At 40.5% G+C, this 21,683-nt stretch overlaps 1 protein-coding gene across 3 annotated transcripts in view; it reads left to right on the top strand.

Moving 5' to 3' along the window:
• The window catches only part of EDNRA (endothelin receptor type A), a 68,304-nt gene extending 49,671 nt beyond the window's left edge, over window positions 1-18,633 (top strand). For 2 of the 3 annotated variants that reach the window (XM_021100476.1, XM_021100475.1), the window contains exons 4-8: window positions 3,283-3,481; window positions 8,747-8,899; window positions 14,233-14,366; window positions 14,795-14,903; window positions 16,523-18,633. In XM_021100476.1, the coding sequence (XP_020956135.1) occupies window positions 3,283-3,481; window positions 8,747-8,899; window positions 14,233-14,366; window positions 14,795-14,903; window positions 16,523-16,663 (736 nt within the window). In that variant the 3' untranslated portion in view covers window positions 16,664-18,633. 3 annotated transcript variants of the gene reach the window in all.

Raw genomic sequence — 21,683 nt, 5'->3', positions numbered from 1 at the left:
AAAAATTGACTGTCAGCATTTAGATAGTTTTTTGTTGTTGTTGTTGTTTATTTTTTTGGCCATGATTGTGGCATGCGGAAGTTCCTGGTGAGGGATCAATCCCACACCATAGCAGTGACAATGCTGGATCCTTAACCTGCTGGGCCATCAGAGAACTCCTAGATAGTTTAAAGGATATGAAAGCCATGAGCCTGGAGGAGCTCACTAAGAGCACAGATAGAAAAGAGGTCCAAGGACTAAGGAGAAAACCTATGAGAAATCCAGTGCTAGAACTATGAGGCATGGGCACAAACCAGCCAAAGAGATGAGAGTAGCCAATCTCATCAGGAGGAGAAAAACCAGCAGAATGTGGTCAAAGCCAAGTGAAGAAAGCATTTCAAAGAGGAGGGATTATTTCCAGAATATTGTTTGTTGGCAGCTATCTCTACACTTGCAGATTTTCTCTGACATTGAGTATGTCATGTAGATGGACTAACTAGATTGAAGATTGTTTAGAATCACACCTAGTAAGGAGAACATATTGGGTATTGTGTGCTGTGTCATTATCCCCTAAAGAGAAATCATTTTTGGAACATCCAGTATTTCTTATCTTCCCCACTTCCATCACCCCAAATGACTGTTTCTAATTCCGCCTATGGCTGTGCTCTCATTTCATGGAGACATTATCAAGATCAGTGTGGTTAGAAATGAAAAACATTCTGATCCTCCGTCATGTGGGTTGATGAAGGAGGCAACTGACTGTGAGTCATTCGCTCAACTAGACACTAAACATTACTTCTATTTCTTCTAATGTTGAATTTACATTGGATTATAGATATGTAATATTCTGGAAATTCATGGCCACATGGTAAAATGAAGTTGGTCTGTGAATATATTCATCATAGGAACAGGTAGACCACATTTTCCTACCAAACCACCTTCTATCACCAATCCTGCCTAAGAAAGCTGGCTTTCTTGCTCTCTTAAGAGAGAGTGTTTTATTTCTATCACCTTTCCTGATAACCGCTCTAAGAGGAGGGAAGAAGAAACAGATGTAACTCATTGAGAGCCTTGGGATAGAGACGTCCCATCTCCATGCCTTTTAGATTCTACAGAACATCAGGCTACCCATCTAATAAGGCAGCAAAGAAAAGTAAGCCGAAATAGAAAACAAAATGTATAGCAGCCTTTATTCCGCTGGTAATAACCATAAATTTTAAAGCGCAATGTTGGCTCTGTCATCAAAGGATTTTCTTAGTCTGTTTGCGTAGCTGTATTTTATTCCATTCTAATGTGGGCTTTTTCTGAGATTCTTATTATACACCAATTTTATTTACCTTAAAAATCTTTTGCAAAACATTTCTCCAGCAAACTGTGCTGCACATATATGCCATGGGGCAGCATCTTACCTACCAAAACCAAAGGTTCTCATCTGCAGTGAAGAACACGGTAGCGCAATTCCTAGGAGCTGTGTTTTCACAGGGGTACCTTATAGATGATGGAAAAACAGAATGCTAAATGTAAGTGATAGGGGCTCGTTTGGATAGTGATGGGTAGCTTGTAACTTGCCTTGGTATTGCTGACAAATCTTCCCCATTCAGTGGCCTGGCCTGCAAGCCCATGTCCACCTGTCTCCAATGCCTGGTCTCTCTTACAGCCTTCTTCTGGCACTATCTAATGAAAGCTATAAAAAGAGAATGTTTCCTTTCCATTACAACAGCAACAAATATTTCAAGAATGAAGCCACAAAAATACTGTACCACATCCCAAGTCCCTTCTTAATAGTAAGTCTGAAAGCAGTTAGCACCAGACCGTCACATCAGGTCAAAGAGCAGAGAGTTTCTGAAACCTAACTTTCTTTAGACTTAACATTTAAAGGTGATTACTATCCTAAAATGTTAAGGTAAAAAATAAAGCAAACACAATTTCTTAATGCTCCTTGGTTTTTTTGATTGGCGTAAGTGTTCAGTTATACTTATATCCTCTACTTCTGTATGAACGATTCTTTTCTATTAAACTGTAAACTATAAAGATTAGGAAGCAAGGTATATTTAGATCAGTTTTATACAGTCCAGCACAGAGCCTCATGGAAGAGATATAATTATTCTTTGACATTTTCAAATACTATTATTAGAAATATTTATTTACTAAAACTGGGAGTTCCTGCCATGGCACAGTGGATTGCTGCTGACCCAGTGTAGTAGGTTAAAGGATCTGGCATTGCCTCTACTGCTGCTCAGATTCAGTCCCTGGCCCGGGAACTTCCATATGCTGTGGCCGTGGCCATAAAAAGAAACTAAAAAACTATTGCTTGGAGTTCCTGCTGTGGCTCAGCAAGTTGAGGACATTGTGTCTGTGAGGATGCAGGTTCCATCCCTGGCCTCGCTCAGTGAGTTAAGGATCTGGCATCACCACAAGGTGTGCTATAGGTCATAGATGCAGCTTGGATTTGGTGTTGCTGGGGCTATGGCACAGGCCTGCTGCTGCAGCTCCAATTCAACTCCTAGCCTGGAAACTTCCATATACCATAGGCGTGGCCATAAAAAGAAAAAGAAAAAAGAAAGAAATATTTATTTATTAACACAGCCACCTGATACAAGCCCACTGTGATCATATTTTGAAGGTAGAAAAAGAGAGAAAACAATGGAATATTTATGGTCACTATTAACCTAAGGATATCTACATCCATTTCATCAAGGTTTTTTTTTTTTTTTGGTTTTTTTGTTTGTTTGTTTTTTGGGTTTTTTTGTTTTTTTGTTTGTTTGTTTGTTTGTTTGTTTGTTTTTTGCCATGTCCATGGCATGTTCCCTGGGCTGTGCTTCAAACCCACACCACAGCAGTGACAATGCCAGATCCTTAACTGATAGGCCACCAGGGAACTCCCTCAAGTTTTTTTTAGCTACTGTATAAAGAGAAATAAGATCATTACCATAGCAAGTACCAGCAGCTTTCAATACCTCTTCTATCATCCAATGATATGTGTTTTACTGCAGCTTAAAAAACATAGCACACCTGTCTGATGCTGCCACATCCTAAATTCTCACGAGATGGAGCTAGACCCCAAGTGCAGATCTCAGACTCAGGCCTGCCAGGCAGTTGATCTCCAAATGGGTAGAACTTTCAAGAGCCCCTCTTGTTTTTCATATCAGGACTCATAGAGAATTCCTAAAAAGCCAATGGTTGGTCACTGGCCAAGGGAAGGAGCTTTCCAGCATTTGCAATTTTTACTTAATTGAAATCAACTTAAATTTTCCTAACAACTTGGTTCCATCACGCACACATACTTTTTTTTTTTTTTTTCAGGTACAGAGCAGTTGCCTCCTGGAGTCGTGTTCAGGGAATCGGGATTCCATTGGTCACAGCCATTGAGATTGTCTCCATCTGGATCCTTTCTTTTATCCTGGCCATCCCTGAAGCAATCGGCTTTGTCATGGTGCCCTTTGAATACAAGGGCGAAGAGCACAAAACCTGTATGCTCAATGCCACGTCAAAATTCATGGAGGTACGAATCGTTGAAAGGGAATTAATCGGAGAGGGGATGGAGGTCTTTATTCACTGTGACCATCACCAAGGCTTGCTGCCTTCTCTATCATGCCAAATGTGCTTGACTCTGTTAGCTCCAATATTCTTCAGGTGCATGAAAAGTCCATGTGAAACCAGGACTTAACTTCCTGAATAGAACAACAATTTTGTTTTCACTCTTGTAATGAAGCACAACTATAGACACAGCTGTTGCTCTGCACCAAACAACTCAGAGTCCTGAAACAAATTTACTAAGAGAGACAGATGTATATGTGTGTATATGTATGTAGTGCTATTTGTGTTGATAATAAGGAATACAGCACAGCAATTTCTTATCTGACAGACACACTGATGCTTATTTGACGTCACTTGGGGAAATGCATGTGGCTCGCACTTTTTTTTTTAATTGAGGTATGGTTGATTTATAGTCATGTCTTCAGTATAGCAAAGTGACCCAGTCATACATCTATATATACATTCTTTTCACACTTTTTTAGAAATGATTTTTATTCTTTTCCATTATATTTGGTTTACAGTGTTCTGTCAATTTCTACTGTAACAGCAAAGTGACCCAGGAACACACACACACATGTACATTCTTTTTCTCACACTATGCTCCATCATGTTCCATTATAAGTGATTGGATATAGTTCCCTGTGCTATACAGCAGGATCTCATTGCTTATCCACTCCAAAAGCAACAGTTTGCATCTATTAACCCCAGACTCCCAGTCCATCCCATTCCCTCCCCCTCCCCCTTGGCAACCACAAGTCTGTTCTCCAAGTCCATGAGTTTCTTTTCTGTGGAAAGGTTCATTTGTGCCATATGTTAGAGTCCATATATAAGTGATATCATATGGTATTTGTCTTTCTCTTTCTGACTTACTTCACTTAGTACGATAATCTCTAGTTGCATCCATGTTGCTACAAATGGCATTATTTTGTTCTTTTTTATGGCTGAGTAGTATTCCGTATGTATATATACCACATCTTCTTAATACATTCATCTGTCCATGGACATTTGGGTTGTTTCCATGTCCTGGCTCTTGTGAATAGTACTACAGTGAACATATGGGTGCATGTATCTTTTTCAAGAAAAGTTTTGTCTGAATATATGCCCAAGAGTGGGATTGCTAGATCATATGGTAGTTCTATATTTAGTTTCCTGAGGTACTTCCATATTGTTTTCCATAGTAGTTGTATCAATTTACATTAGCATGAGCAGTGTAGAAGGGTACCCTTTTCTCCACACTCTCTCCAGCATTTGTTATTTGTTGACTTGTTAATGATAGCCATTCTGACTGCTGTGAGGTGGTACCTCATTGTAGTTTTGATTTGCATTTCTCTAATAATGTCTTTTCACACTTTTTTAAAAATTGAAGTATAGTTGATTTACAGTGTTGTATCAATTTCCACTGTACAGCAAAGCGATTAGGTTACATGTGTATATATATACCTATATACATTATTTTTAAAAATTCTTTTCCCTTATGGTTTATCACAGGGTATTGAATATGGTTCCCTGTCATACATTTTTTAAGGATAGATTTACTAACTCAAAGTAGGAAGTAATTCTCACATGCGCTTATACTAGTACAGATTCTAATATGCAAGTGATATAAAGTTGCAGCACTTTTCTGAAAAGTATTTGGGTAACAAATTCAATTATTGTTTAATATACTTGACCACATTAATTCTTCTGAAAAGCCTAATGACATGACAGGGAGTATTAGGAAACCCACTTAAAATACATATTTCCTTTGCGGAACTAGTCGCGTGTAGACTGAGAAGAAAAACCAAAAGGGTAACTATTTCTCTTAAATCAGCATAATTGAGTGCTTTGATGTAAGTTTCACACAGCTCAAATTCCACATTTAATTAATTACAGACCTCTCAAGGTATGTTTTTCTGCCTTGGAAAATTCACAACAAGAGTGGTTTTACAGTTGACCAGTTATCCTGCTTGGAAATTCTTGTTTTAAAATTAAAAGTGCTCATGAACACTGCCAAACTGGCAACCTTAAAATTAAGGTCTTCTGCTGATCTACAGACTTTTTTATGAAGTTTTTCACTCCACAGCGGAAAAACAAAGCAGGCAGTGGGAGGCTATCAGAATTTGAGCAGTGTGAATTAGCAATCTGAATACTCCTAAGAGGAGAGGCTCAAGGTAAGAAGGAGCTTACTGGAGTTTCCTGGTGGTTCAGCAGGTGAAGGATCCAGTGTCACTGCCGTGGCTCTGGTTACTGCTGTGGTTCAGGTTTGATCCTGCCTGGTAGGGCCAAAAAAAAAAAAGAAAAGAGGGAGCTTACTGATCACTCCAGCCAGACAAAATGAGATGGCTTTCTTCATCAGGACTGTGTTTCCTCGCTGGCACTGAAGCTAAGGGATGAAGCCAGGAGTAACTGCCCTTCAGGCAAGGGAGCCTAGAGGGTTGCAGTCAAGGGTATGAGTTTAAGCTGATAATTCTGTGGATTTCATTCCAAGTGTAAAGTTTGAGGATTCTCTTTCTGCTCCTGTTCCCTTTTTCTAATTTGATCCTCCCCTCCTTTTTTCCACTCTTTCTTCTCCAACTTCACCCTAGGCTGAGGGGAGACCCCTCCATATCCTGGCTCATGACATCAGTTCAAAGGAAATGTGTGACCCTGTTCTATAAAGCCTCTATCACGGCTGGGGGTGGGGGGGGTTGGGGGGAAGGGAACTCCATCTGGTCCCCTCGGGGTCAGCTTCCAGGCCCTCCACAGCTGCTGCTGGGCAGCCACACCCAACCAGCAACACACCCAGAAGAAGGAGGTACAAAAGAAGGGGCTCCTCAAAGGGGTGTTTGTGTTGCACTTAAATGAAGAGAAAGTCCTGATTTTCCGTTTGTTTTTTAAGTTCAGTACTAAACTCTTTCTACAGTGTGATGTGAACAGGAAAATATTTGTATAAACAGATTTGAATGAACCAACTCCTGTGGGCGTCTGCACTTATCCTGAGGCTAGAATTCAGGGGTCTGTGAACTTGAATGGAAAATAAATTACATGTTTATTTTCACTCCTTCTAATTGAAATATATCCTTTCCTTCCAAAATGAATGTAGGAAACAAACCACTGTAGTAGTTAACAGTACCATGATATTTTTCACTAATAAAAATAATAGGCATTTTCATACCACAGAATAGATATAAAATTTCAAAATATCATTTACATTCATCATTGCTTCTACATTCAGATAGTTAGTTATAAGAACCACCATTAGCTCTGTCACTCAATTTCTTAATAAATACATAATTACACTATATCAGAATTTTATTTTTCCTGTTTTGATAGCTGTGTTTTGACGTAATTGCTTTCCATTGCAATCTTACATGGTCACAATCATACATGTTATTGTAATACATACAAATTATTTGCAATAATATATAAAAGTATTATTTGCAGAAAGTGTTATAGTCTTTACCAGAAATCCAAAGGGGTTCATCGTGGCATAAAAATAGTTAAGAACTGCCCAGAATTTTTTTTTCTTCAGGAACCATTTATAGAATATTTTAATAGACATGTTATAAATGTAGCCTACTGGGCCTCTTTCTAAATTCAGAAACTCTCCAGTTTTTTAGAGAGCAGCATGATTATTTTTTACTGTGGGAACTGAGATACTACGGGAGGCTACATTATCCTTAGTAAATAAACAATCTGGAGAAACGGAGTAAGGAAAAGCATTTCTTTCTAAGTTGGTGATTAATTTAGTGGGAGGAAGAATTGAGATAATTTATTGGGTATTAACATTTTCTCCTTTAAAAAGACACAAAACCGAGTGATGCTGGTATCTACAAATCCTGTCCACAGGGAAAGAATCTTCTATGTGCCTTCAGACAAGGTGCCCGGCCTTAGTAGTTTCCAGGTGGTATTAAGCGAGTGCGAAAAGTCACGGTTACTGATGGCTCCAGCTGGCTGAGAGGTCACATAGCAGGCATTCCAGGCAAAGGGTTAACTTCCAGTAACCAAAGCTCACAGATAAGCCATTTATAACCTTCGCTAGTTCCAAACAAGATAGCACATTAAGTACACTTTAAGCACAATAGTCAGAAGTAAACCAGGCACCAGCAAAACATTGAGGCTCCCTAGTAAAGATAAATATAGATTCCATATGTCTGCAAATCATGTTTTATGAGCTTTGGAAGGGAATACCTTTTATTGATTAGGTCTCTTCCATTGTGTAATTAAAACCAACTTTAGTTTATTAAAAGTATCTTTGTCAGGAGTTCCCATTATGGCTCATCAGTAACAAACCTGATTAGCATCTATGAGGTCACTGGCTCGATCCCTGGCCTTGCTTAGTGGGTTAAGGAGCCAACATTGCCTTGAGCTGTGATGTATGTAGTTCACAGACATGGCTTGGATCCCATGTTGCTGTGCTGTGGCATAGGCTGGCAGCTGCAGCTTCAATTGGACCCCTAGCCTAGGAACTTCCATATGCTGTGGGTGTAGCCCTAAAAAGAAAAAAAAAATCTTTGTCAGAATAATTTTTAAAATGTATTTTATTGAAATATAGTTGATTTACAATGTTGTGTTAATTTCTTCTGTACAGCAAAGTGATTGTTACATATACATTCTTTTTCATATTCTTTTCCATTATGGTTTATCATAGGATACTGAATATAGTTCCCTGTGCTGCACAGTAGGAGCTGTTGTTCATCCATCCTAGATATAATAGTCTACATCTGCTAATCCCAAACTCCCAATCCATCCTTCCCCCCAGCCTTTCTCCTTTGGTAACCATGAGTTTGTTTTCAAAGTCTGTGATAAATAAGTTCACTTGTATCCTTTTTTTGTATTCCACATATAAATAATATCAAATGATGACTGCCTTCCTCTGTCTGACATACTTCATCCCTGTCGCTACAAATGCCATCATTTGATTCGTTTTATGGCTGAGTAGTATTCCATTGTATATATGCACCACATCTTCTTTATCCATTCCTCTATCGATGGACATTTAGATTGCTTCCATGTCTTGGCTATTGTGAGTAATGCTGTTTGTCAGGATAATTTTTAATGCAACTCCTTCATGTATTATTATAAAGCCAAGATAGTGTCTGCAGTTTCCAGTTTTACTGAGTTTTGAGCACCACCTCCAAGCCCATTACCACAACCAGAGAGCGAAAATATACAGCCATATCTGCAAGCATGAGGATGTTGAAGCCACCAGCAATGCGGCACAGCTGACTTTCGTTATAATGCCCCTCCTTTTCTCCCCTTCTCTTGACAGTTCTATCAAGACGTAAAAGACTGGTGGCTGTTCGGGTTCTACTTCTGCATGCCCCTGGTGTGTACTGCCATCTTCTACACTCTCATGACTTGTGAGATGTTAAACAGAAGAAATGGAAGCCTGAGAATTGCCCTCAGTGAACACCTGAAACAGGTAAACCTAATAAGATCATGACGCTCTGGCCAAGACTGTTTAATCCTTGACATTTAAAGGCCTACAAATACTGTACTGTGTAGATTTAGCCTGATTTCCTAAAATTAAAAACAGTCTTGTTGGAAGTTCTCTGGTGGTCCAGTGGTTAGGACTCTGGCGATTTCACCGCCATGGCCGAGGCTGGGGACCCCACATGGAGGCACTGCATGCCATGGCCCAAATAAATTTTTTTAAAAACTGTCTTATCTGTATGCCTTGTTGTCTTTGTAGTTTTAGTATTAGGAATTTCTTTTGAGAAGTAGGGATTCTACCTGTGTACCTGTGAAACAGGTGGCCCAAATAGAGAGGAACTATTTCTTTCTTTTGCCAAGAGTCTACTGAATGTGTGTGTGTGTGTGTGTGTGTGTGTGTTTAGCAACATTTTGAACTGGGTTTGGAACTGAGCCAGGACAAAAAAGAAGCATATCACTTTCTCCCCCCAGCAGGCTTTGCAGTTTTGTTGTGGAAATCAAATACAAACATGAAGCAAATGGAAAACAGAATCACAAGGTGTGGTAAAAGTAGCCTGTGCCATAGAAAACCAGAGGGTGTGAGATAAAGTCATGGCGAAACTGTTCATGCATGAGGGTCACTGAACTGGTCATGGAGGATGAGAGTTCTATGGGAAGAAGAAAGGACAGAGGGCATTTCAAGTGGGTGGACAGGAGTCTAGCTAGAACATGGCATGGCCACCATGCATTTAGGGAGGAGAAAAAAGGAGATGGACCTTTTTAGAGCAACATCTAAGGTGAGACTCATGATAGGAAACAGGATTCTTAAGGTACATAAGAAGTCACATTTTGTTTTTGTTTTTGCTTTTTTAGGGCCATACCCATGACATATGGAGGTTCCCAGGCTAGGGGTCTAATCGGAGCTACAGCTGCTGGTCTACGCCAGAGCCACAGCAATGCCAGATCTGAGCCGCGTCTGTGACCTACACCCCAGCTCACAGCAATGCCAGATCCTTAACCACTGAGCGAGGCCAGGGATTGAACCCGCAACATCGTGGTTCCTAATCAGATTCGTTTCCAATAAGCCACAACAGGGACTCCAAGAAGTCACATTTTGGAGGGCCCGAAGTTCTGGAAGAAATTTGAATGTGTCCATAGGAGGCCCCAACCTGACCCCCGGGCAGGAAACAGAACAGATAAAGCTGTGATGCTTATATTTACTGGCTCTGTGATGTTGGGCAAATTGCTGAATCTCTCTGAACGTCTAGTTCTTCAGAAAATGTATATAATAATACCTGCAACTTTCTGTACAAATACTAACTCAATTTTGAGTCTTAAACAATCTAAATAAAATGTACATAATAATACATCTAGGGGATTACCTAATGTATGTGTGGTATCTAATAGAACCCAGCTCACAGTAAGTGCTCAGAAAATGTTGGCATATGTGAATTCAAAGAGTAAAACTGGGAGTTCCCCTCATAGCATAGCAGAAACGAATCCGACTAGGAATGATGAGGTTGCAGGTTCTATCCCTGGCCTCGCTCAGTGGGTTAAGGATCTTGCCGTGCTGTGGTGTAGGTCACAGATGCGGCTCGGATCTGGCATTGCTGTGGCTGTGGCGAAGGCTGGCAGCAACAGCTCCGATTAGACCCTTAGCCTGGGAACCTCCATATGCCGCAGGAGCGGACCTAAAAAGACCAAAAAAAAAGAGTAAACCTGGGACTGCAGGTTAGTTGTATCACTATAGAAGTATATTAGGACACCCAGCCACACTAAAAGTTAATGTGAGTTGATGGAGCCTGAAAATCTGCCCTGTATAATTATCATACACAAGCATCAGCAACTGTTCTCAACTCATGTACTGATTTTTTGAGCTCCAGCTCCCCATCTGTAAATTGGACATAGTAATATATGAATCAGTGTTGTTATGAGAATCAAAGGAATTAATGTACACACACATACTTCATAAACTCTAACATGTTACATAAATGGTAGCTATTATCTTTTATTAAAGTTTAACAGGAAGACTCTATTGAGAAACTTCAGAATGAGTTGCCCAGGCATGAATTTTTCAAGTACTCCAGATGTGAAACATATTAAGCAATTAATACCTCTCATTCCCGCAATGGAGACTTAAAACAGATTTGTGAAAAACAGTGTTTTTAAATGATGATTTTTGCATTAGCATCGTGATTAAGCCAGTTTAAGTTGTGCGGGTTACCCACCCTGAAAATAACTGAATAGGGATTGGGAGCAAGAGTAATGTGATGCTTCACATTTTCATAGAGGAAGGATCAAGATGGCAGAGGAGTAAGACATCATGCTCATCTTCTCTCACAATCATTTTCATAGCATTTTTGTTTGTTTGTTTTCCAAGGGCATTTCCATATCATCTTGGTATTGGGTTCCTCCAAACACCCTGGACAGATGTTACCCTTATTATATAGGTGGGTGAGAGACTGGCTCAACGTGATGGAGATTAGAACTCAAGACCTGGTCCCCTGCAGTAGATGCTCCCTTGTGTCTCCCTCAGAGCTAGAGCAGGTTCTAGCAGCAGGAGAGTGAGCCTGGCAGGAAGGCAGGGGAGCCAGCTCCAGGTGAAAGGCCCTGCCACCCTTGCCCAATATCCCATATGGCTCTTGGTCTTGCTTCTTGTGCAGTTTGCGCTAATTTCTCTTCATTATACTGACAACACCTTTTATCAGTTAAAGATTGTGTTTGGATGTTGGTCCCAGAAAACCTAAAATAACATGGAGTTTACCTTTTTCCCACAGCAAAAAGTTCAGATGTCATTGGTTCCATGATCAAGGGACTCAGAAGCCAGGGTTCTGCTGTTGTGTTGACCTTTCCTTTATTATGGGAAGACAGCAGCTACAGCTCTACCCTTATGCCTGATTTCCAGGCAGGGAGAAAGGGAAAGAACACAGGTCACATTAGTGTGTGTGCACCAGAGGGGGATCCCCCATTTTTAAGTAGCTCTTCCAGAAACCCCACACAAAGATTTCTGCTTAATCGAAAAGGTAAGAACTCTGTCAGGTCGCCATGCAGACAAGGAGGCTCCCCTGCTGGCTGTGACAGAATCAAGGATCTGATTGATAGTAATGAAAACAGGAGAATGGATATTGGTTAACCAAATATCAGACAGTCATGGCAACATATTAATATTACCTTTTCAAAAGTTATCCCCTTTGAAGGATGTGCTCAGGAGAGATAAGAGCATCCTTTTCTGTTTTTCTGGGCATACAGTCTGTGCACACAAAACGGCCCTTTAAAATGATCCCTCATTAGGGAACTCCCGTCGCGGCTCAGTAGTTAATGAATCCGACTAGGAACCATGAGGTTGCGGGTTCAATCCCTGGCCTTGCTCAGTGGGTTAAGGATCCGGCGTTGCAGTGAGCTGTGGTGTAGGTTGCAGACACGGCTCGGATCCCACGTTGCTGTAGCTCTGGCATAGGCCAGCGGCCACAGCTCTGATTTGACCCCTAGCCTGGGAACCTCCATATCCTGCGGGAGTGGCCCAAGAAATGGCAAAAAAAGGACCAAAAAATAAAAAAATAAAATGATCCCTCATTAAAGAAATAACACCATTTGCAGCAACATGGGTGGACCTAGAAAGTATCATGCTAAGTGAAGTCAGTCAATGAGACACCAACATTAAATGCTATCACTTACATGTGGAATCTAAGAAAAAGGACACAATGAACTTCTTTGCAGAACAGATACTGACTCACAGACTTTGAAAAACTTATGGTTTCCAAAGGAGACAGGTTGCGGGGTGGGGGGATGCACTGAGGGTTTGGGATAGAAATGCTGTAAAAATTTGTTTGTGATGATTGTTGTACACCTATAAATATAACAAAACTCTTTCAGTAATTTAAAAAAATAAAATAAATAAAATGATCCCCATTTCTGAAGATGAATGAAGGAATCCTTTATTCCTCTCAATCATTGTTCAGTTTATGCATTCTCTGAAGCTATATCCCAGCCTGCTAGCTAACTCTGAAAGATTTTTTTAAAAAAATTTCTTGGGGCTCAAGCAGCAATTTGTGACAAGTGCCCTGAAATCTTTATAAATGGCTGTATTAATCATGTGGATTTATTGTAGGCTTCCCATACTTAACGCTATATGCTTTGGGTTGAACCAGCCATCCCCTTCCAAGCCCTGTTCTCAATCAGTTTTATGTTGACAGTAACTGATCCCAGTTACAGACAAGTTGTATTTTACATTCCTGGTCAGGCTTCCAAAGGCATGCCCTGTAATACTCAAGTTCAATGCACACAAATGACTGGTTGCAGATAAATCCTATCCTAGTTTTGCTGATCCTGTGCAGACCCCAAAGCATGTAAACCTACCCCTGGAGTCAGTCCAGGGTCAAAATGTCCCAGTTTTTCTAATTGTCATTGCTGATAATCCTTTACCCTCGTCCCTCTATTTGCAAACAATATCTCTAGAAACTACATGTCATTAATGAAAGAATTTTAAAAGGGAAAAAAAAAATCCCAGTGGCAGCTTTTTCCCGGATCAAAAAATGGGAGAAAAATATACTGGTCTGCAAGTTCCCATCATGGCGCAGTGGTTAACGAATCCGACTAGGAACCATGAAGTTGTGGGTTCGATCCCTGGCCTTGCTCAGTGGGTTAATGATCCAGCGTTGCCATGAGCTGTGGTGTAGGTCGCAGACGCGGCTCGGATCCCAAGTTGCTGTGGTGCTGGCGTAGGCCAGTGGCTACAGCTCCGATTCGGCCCCTAACCTGGGAACCTCCCATATGCCGAGGGAATGGCCCAAGAAATGGCAAAAAGACAAAAAAAAAAAAAAAAAAAGAAGAAGAAAAAAAAGAAAGAAAAAATACTGGTCTTCCTTTTTGCTTTTCTGTTTCCTACTCCCATTTTGTTTTCCAAATATCTTTGTAGATTTTTGCGTTTTTTTATAGTGGTAGGCTGTTATCTTGACTGCCATGCTGACATTAATGCTGGTGTGTTACCTGCAATTGAGACTTTTAACTAACTCTTCACCCCATAATGTTCAACACATATACACACACAGACTCAGCCACAGTGTTGCTTCAACCCCAGCCAGTCCCCACCTCTGCCCACCACTGAACTTCTGTCCTGGCCCCAAGGACCAGCCTGAGGCCACCATCCTTCCTGGCAGTTGCCCAAAAGAACCACTAGCCACTCCTTGCTCAGAAAGTTGGACTCAAATCTTGAAGAGGCAGAGCCATGGTGAGGCAGGCTGTTCTGGCTTTTCTTCAAATTATTCTTTCCCCAAATCTACTACTTCCTCTAATAGAAAAAGACTAAACTTATTGTCCTTTTTTTTCCCTCTCACTTTCCTTTAGCGTCGAGAGGTGGCAAAAACAGTGTTCTGCCTGGTTGTAATTTTCGCTCTGTGCTGGTTCCCTCTTCATTTAAGCCGTATTTTGAAGAAAACCGTGTATGATGAGATGGACAAGAACCGATGTGAATTACTTAGGTAGGACCCTACGGACTCAGCAGGAAATTAAGAGTCTCTCCGATAGCACGTTCACAATACTTTTACAAAACCATGTAGTCTACATTCTCGTTAGCCCTGAAAATTAAAACTGCCAAGTTGATTATCTTTCTTTAGCTGACACAGCCCAAACCTGATCCTCAAATCTGTGCAAGCCTTAGTAAGTCTGCCACTCTCCTCCTGGGGCTGCGCGTCATGGTTTGGGTTAACCACGTGCTGCGGTATATCTGCAAATGCTCTGCAGAACTGAAACTGCTGCTTAAACAAGGAATTTTTTGAAAAATTCTGACTGCCACCCATAAGAAATGGCTTCTGGGCAAGAAAAATGCTTATTCGAGAGATAAATGCTAGTTAGCAGATTTGAAAACATTATGCTCTAATTTATCTATTCTTTTTCTTTTTTGCTCTAGTTTCCTGCTCCTCATGGACTATATTGGTATTAACTTGGCAACCATGAACTCATGTATAAACCCAATAGCTCTATATTTTGTGAGCAAGAAATTTAAAAATTGTTTCCAGGTAAGACATTTTGCAAGCATTTTTAAAGTACAACCAGAGTATATTAAGTATCCAACAGGCATGGCCAATTCCAGTTGTAAATATTACTTTCATCAGCTGTACTTTTCAGAAAAGAAGTAAAAAAAATCATATTTTGTCACTCAGAAAGAGGGTCAAGTTGTTAGTGTAACAGAAAAGCAGTATCTATTCAGACAACCACGTATTCAGAGGTTAAAATAAAAAGAACAAACTCAATAACATGCCAGGTTAGTACCCTGCTTTAAAAAGAAAGACTCCAGTCTGTGCTCCAGGTCAACAGAAGAGGTAAAACCTATTCATGACTTGCATTATCCTAGACTTAACCACAGTCTCAACCAAACATTAACTCATTGTTAAGCCTCTTACTAAATGCTATTTAATAGTATATTTAATAATAGCCTTTACAAGGAAAGTAAAGGCTTATGGCTCCAGAAATCTGAATGCATGTGATTTAATTTGAAATCAGTTTCCTTCTGTTCTTCAAACCTCCTTAGAGTTAAACCAACCCATGTCCTTCTGAAACTCCAAGCACTTTTTATTGAGGTGTGATTTTTCTAGTTCCTGGAATGGTTTTAGCATAGAATAGGGCATAGCATGCAAGGCTGCGGGATCTGGAAGCAAACAATCTTGATTTACATTACAGTTCTGAACTAGCTCACTGTCTTAACCCAGGTGTGAGTGGTACCCCTCCTGCTTCCTCTGTTTGCTCATCTGTAAAATCAGATGATCACTGGATCTCTCTCATAAGTTGAAAGACAGTGGGTTAATATATATTAAGCATTTGAGACAACAGGACTCAGTATGAGTTTATTATTATTAGGGATAGAGAAGAGAGGAAAAATCCAGTGACTGTCCTTGTGAAACTTATAATCTCGAAGGAGACATATATCAACCAGAGAACCATAGAAATCGATGAAACTTGGTATGGAAGTTCTAGCTGCCACATTTTTGAAGTCTGCTGGATCATGCTTACAAGTCATGGAATGCTCTAAGAAAGATTCTGCCCTAAGAAAGGACTGACTAAAATAAGGGTCCTAACAAATACATTATGTAATCTGGAGTTAATATCAGTTACTAGTTAGTTTACATTAGCTAGAGGAGAAAGGAAAATCAGGGTGCAAACTCTTAGAAGTAAACATGTTTTTGATCTTCATAAAAAGGCAGCATACCCAGAGGAAAGACTCCAATAGAGAGAGTCCTGGGTTCCAAGTTCAGTCCTCCCCCTTATTATCCTCTCTAAGCCTCCCTGTTCACAATCATAAGATGAGGAAAATAGCACCTACCACCTAGGGCTCTTAAGAGCATCAACTGTGGAGTTCCCGTTGTGGCTCAGTGGGTTAAGAACCCAACATAGTGTCCGTGAGGATCCCAGGTCCCATCCGTGGCCTCGCGCAGTGGGTTAAGGGTCCGGCGTTGCCACAGTGTAGGTTGCAGATGCGGGTTGGATCTGACGTTGCTGTGGCCATGGCGTAAGCTGGTAACTGCAGCTCAAATTTCAACCCCTAGCCTGGGAACTTACATACGCTGCAGGTGCGGCCCTAAAAAGAAAAAGAGCATCAGCTGAGGTGCCCGTCTTAACGAGAGTCTGTTCCTTCTCCCAGTCTTGCCTCTGCTGCTGCTGTTACCAGTCCAAAAGTCTGATGACCTCAGTCCCCATGAATGGAACAAGCATCCAGTGGAAGAACCATGAACAAAACAACCATAACACTGAGAGGAGCAGCCACAAGGACAGTATAAACTAAATCTCTAAAGGAACATTCATCCATGTACATCAAACCTTATTGGAGGGGAAAAAAAAATCACACAGCAACTGTGTCTCTGGAAATCTCTCCTTCCATCCTTCTCCCATGATCAGTCCCAGCTTCAGAAAAATACTTTCCAAAACAATGAAGGTTGACTGGCTTATACCTACAAATTCAACAAATCTTATTACTTCTTTGATGTATCTAATTTACATACTCTGCATGTTATATTCAGCCCTAAAACAATGGTGATGGTGGATGTCAGCAAGGGGAAGGGAGATTACTCTGTTAAACCAGAAGATTATTTACTACCGTTGCATGAAAATAGAGTTTTTGAGTACATGGCTAGCTTTACATGGTGGTTCTGTAGAATGTTCAGTAAGAACTGGTCACCATGAAAAGCTTGGAAATTATGACAAGGTTTACTATTTTTTAAAGTAATTTTGGTTCTTTGGCCAAACACAGTGTGGCTTTAGGTCTCCTTTATTTGAAATGTCATTTAGTGCCAGTATTTTTTAACTGCATAGTAGCCTCAAAATGATCATTTGAGCTTATTTATACATATTATATCCCCCAAAAAGAAGTAAAATAGAATTCAGGTAAGCAATGATGTTAATGTATTTAATGTCAGTTGCTTATTTTTAAAAAAATAAATTCTCAAGCTGCAATAAATACAAGAACTTAAATCACAGGCTGATATCCACATATGGCAGTTTAATAGCTGCTATTCAAAACATTTTTAAGAAACTCTATTCTCTTTTTTAATGGTGTTTCATTACAGATCTTGTGCATATTTTTATGTTAAGTTTTAAAATAATTCTTGAATAAAATAGTTCTATTTTTCACAAGCCTTTTTTTTGGCTACACCCATGACATGTGGAAGTTCCCAGGCTGGGGGTCATATCCAAGCTGCAGCTGCGACCTACACCACAGCTGCAGCAATGCCAGATCCTTAACCCACTGTGCCACAGCAGGAACTCCACAAGCCCAATTTTTTCAGTGGAAGCATTTTCTGTAAAATCAATACTATCTACTAAATTAAATGCATGTGTCATTTAAGTATGCCTAAGACTTTCAGTGCAATGCACAACACAACCAGGAGAAAAGGATTGAGTATTTTTAGAAGATTTGGAAATTTCCACTGAGGTTTTCTTTTTTGGTAATGATAAGATGTGTATGTATATATGTATACATATATATACATATACACATATCACCTTATATTCTCTTTATTTTTTCATATTCTCTTGATTGCTTTTAAAATGTTAACTGGCAGTAAGACTTTTTTTGGTCATTCCCTTTTCCACAAAGGAATTTAGGAAATATAATGTCAAAGCAGCCAGCCAAGTTTATCATGTCAGCGAAATGTAATTATCCCCAGATGCCACCGTGAACTTAAGGTTCTTCACTCCTCTGGGTTTCCAGGATGAACCTAAACACCTCCCCCACCCCCACTCCTCACGTGGTCACCATTTCAAAAGGCCCACAGTGACTTCTGCTGGGCATTTTCCACGATGTTTACAGACTGTGAGTACAGCAGAATCTTTTACTGTGTGTATATAAATATATATATAAACAACTGTACATTTCTTTTAGCCAGTTTTTCTGTGATTGTCTCTGTGTTGGTGCGTGTGGTATATGCATGCTGTGGCTGGTGTGTGTGGACTTAAAAGTGACCTGATATTTCCGCCCTGTAGTTGTGCCAAAGCACACACCCTAAGTGGAATCTAAGTGCTGGTTCCTGACGACCACCGGCCTCAGTCAGTTTTACTCTGTCTCTGTTAATAAATTTTGTGACCATGTTACCAGTACAAACGGCATATTGGAGGCAGCACAGAAAGGGACAAGCAATGGGTTGGCAACGGGGTTTTGTTTGGTTGGTTTGTTGGCTGGCTGGTTTGAAAAAAGCAGTATTTGGTGTTGTGTTTTTCCCTGTGCCGGAGCAAAAGTCATTAAAGTTGGAGGTCTTATCTTGTCCCAGTCCTCAACTCAGCATGGTGATGAGACTGACACATGGGCAGATGTTTCTAACAGACGTCACCGGAAAGACCACAGACGATAAACTAGCGTAGCTGATTCCTTGGGCTGGATTTTAGCACAGCCACGTATACCAGGTTTCAGACATCCAGCTGCAGGGCTCCTGTATGGCTTAGCAGTTGAATCCCATTACTCCACTGCTATATCATATGCAGTGATATATACCTACAATAGAAGCCATGGGTACACACCATTTTGTTTTAGGCAGTTGTCTTTTGTTTTAAAGATGCTTTGTCTCTTGCATATGAAAAATGCATTTTACAAGCTCAGAAAGTCAGGAACCACACAGGCTTCCATGTGCATTCTGTTTATGGAGCAGTAAGTAACTGTGGTTGCCTAGTAGGATTTTCAGTTTCTACCTTTATCATATCTTTCTAAGTTAGTCTGTAGAAATGAGCCAGAAGCTAAGGCCCTGCACTGGTAGTGGCCCCTAAGTATAAAATAAAAGTTTGCAGAAGCCTTGTAAGTGTCTCTTCATTTGTACATAGGTCTATCTAGAATATGTTTGTTCCACAATGCCTGTGGCAAACCTCTCCCTAGGAACAGCCAGGAGAGCAGTTTTACTTTCAAACAGATACTTCCTTACTGTGCTTGATTCTCAACCAGCCAACCAGTGAGAGCAGATCCCCTTTACTCAGTTGCCTGGCTCAAATGCTCATCTCTTCCAGAAATGCCTCACAGACACACACCCAGAAATAACATCTGACTAACTATCTGGGTGTTCCTTAGCCAAGCCAAGTTACACAGAAAACTAGCCATCAGAACGCAATTAAAGACAGCTCCATCCTTTGAGTTGTCAGGACAAAAACCTTGAGGTCATTTCCTACTTTCTCTCACAACTCATACCCAACACCTCAATAAATCCTGACAGCCCCGTCTTCAGAATATCTCCAGAACCTGACCTCTTCTCTCTCTTTACCTCCATCTCCTTCGACTCGGCCACCATCACCTCCTGCCAGGATAATTGCAGTCAGACTGTCCTGCTTACTTGTTTCCATATTTGGAGACACTGTACTCTAACTGGAGCCTACCTCTCAACTCCCATAAGCGGTCCAAAGGTATTCACTTTTCCAAGCTAGACTGACCAGCACCCTTTGGGGAGTTTTCTAATAACAGCTAAAGTAAGAACTCTTTCCTTCCCCACTGTGACAAGCCTGGGAGGTCATGAACCTGGGGGGTACTGGCCACTGAAGAAGGTCAGTCTAGAATGTAACAAAGATGAAAAAGAGTGTTTAACTCCCTGGTTTGAGTTTTCCCTGATGTTTTTCCATGGCTTGAGTAAGAAAACTAACACATTAACCTTGGTGCCCATGCTAGCTAAATTTGGTTTTCTGTTGCTTACAATACACATATTCTAAGAACAACCCATCTAAGTTATTTTGATTTATCTTTTCTTGTTGTCCTTGTTTAATATACCATGTGTTTTATAGTAGTTTTAGGTTTACAAAAAAAAATTGATTGGCAGAGTTCCCATTGTGGCTCAGGGGGTTAAGAACCCTATTAGTATCCAAGAGGATGCGGGTTCCATCCAAGGCCAAGGATCAAACCCGCATCCTCATGGATACTAGCAAGCAAAAGAAGGGTTAAGGATCTGTGATGCTACAAATGCAGGGTAGGTCTCAGATGTGACTCGGGTCCATTGTTGCTGCGGCTGTTATGTAGGCCAGCAACTACATTCCAATTCGACCCCTAATGTGGGAACTTCCATATGCCACAGGAGCAGCCCTTAAAAAAAAAAAAAAAAAAAAAAAAAAACTGATTGGAAGGTCCACAGAGTTCCATATCCTCTCTTGTCCTCCCTTCCTCATATACAGTTCCCTCTATTATCTATCCCTTGTATTAGTGTGATATATCTGATCACCCAATATTGATACACTATTATTAACTGAAGTCCACAGTTCCCATTAGGGTTCACTCTGTGTTGTACATTCAATAGGTTTTGACAAATAGAGAGTGACATGCTTCCACCACCATAATATCAGAACAGCTTCAATGCTCTAAAAATCCCCTGTGCTCCACCTTTCCTTCCCTCCTCCCCTCCCTCTTGATTTATCTTTTCACTCAACACAGATGTTGCAAACACCCCCCATAGTACACTGTGCTGGTTGCTGGGAACAAGAAACCAGATGTATAAATAAACACATGTACCAAAGTGCTTAGTGGTGAGTCAGTAGCCGTCCGCCTCAGGGACACGAATGGCACAAAGACAGAAGCAGTCAAAATCCTTTAGACTTCAGCAGATGACATCACTGAGCACTGTGTGAGGGCTCTTGCTTCTACACTTATTTTACCATGTAAAACTGAGTCGCTGCTAGGAGAATGGCATTATAAGACGCAATATAGCTTTGTCTTTGCATTAGGAGCTTTTGAAAAGTCTGTAAGTACATGTTATTCTCTATCCCAAAATAAACCTACCCAGGAAATTCTAAATTATTACAATTTGAAACAAATTGGAGATTAAGCCCAGGAAATAGCCAAGACAAATGTGAATCTTTCCCTAGTCTATTACCTCTATTGTCTCTTTTAATCATTATTATTAGTCCATGATAGCATTTTAAACACTACATATGTGCAGAGTGAAGAAAATGCACTGTCAGTCTTTCTGAACCTCTCCAGGCCAGAAATTCTGATTCCTTCGTAACATAACCTAGCACAGTACTGCATTTATTGATTTTCTCCATACTTCAAACAAGCAACTTTAAATCAAAGCGCAAGTCTACCATATGCAGTTGATTGTTTCTGAAATTCCAATGGAAGCTTCACATTGAAAAACCCCAGTAGTTTTTAATGATCCTACACTGAGGAGCTTCTACCACACCCTCCCTCTAAGTAATAACAAAGACAAACCAGTGTCTATGTTTGGTCAGCACCGATACTCTGACATTTTTGTTTCTGAAACTGAAAGGAGATAGGCCACAGTTGTTAGAATGGGGGATAATCAAGAACTAGAAATAACATTGTAACTGCAAAGCCAACTTTCCCC

This window comes from Sus scrofa, chromosome 8, assembly GCF_000003025.6.
Source record: "Sus scrofa isolate TJ Tabasco breed Duroc chromosome 8, Sscrofa11.1, whole genome shotgun sequence".
NCBI lineage: Eukaryota > Metazoa > Chordata > Mammalia > Artiodactyla > Suidae > Sus > Sus scrofa.
The sequence above is the reverse complement of the archived record's forward strand: the minus strand, read 5'-3'. Positions and strand labels throughout refer to the sequence as shown.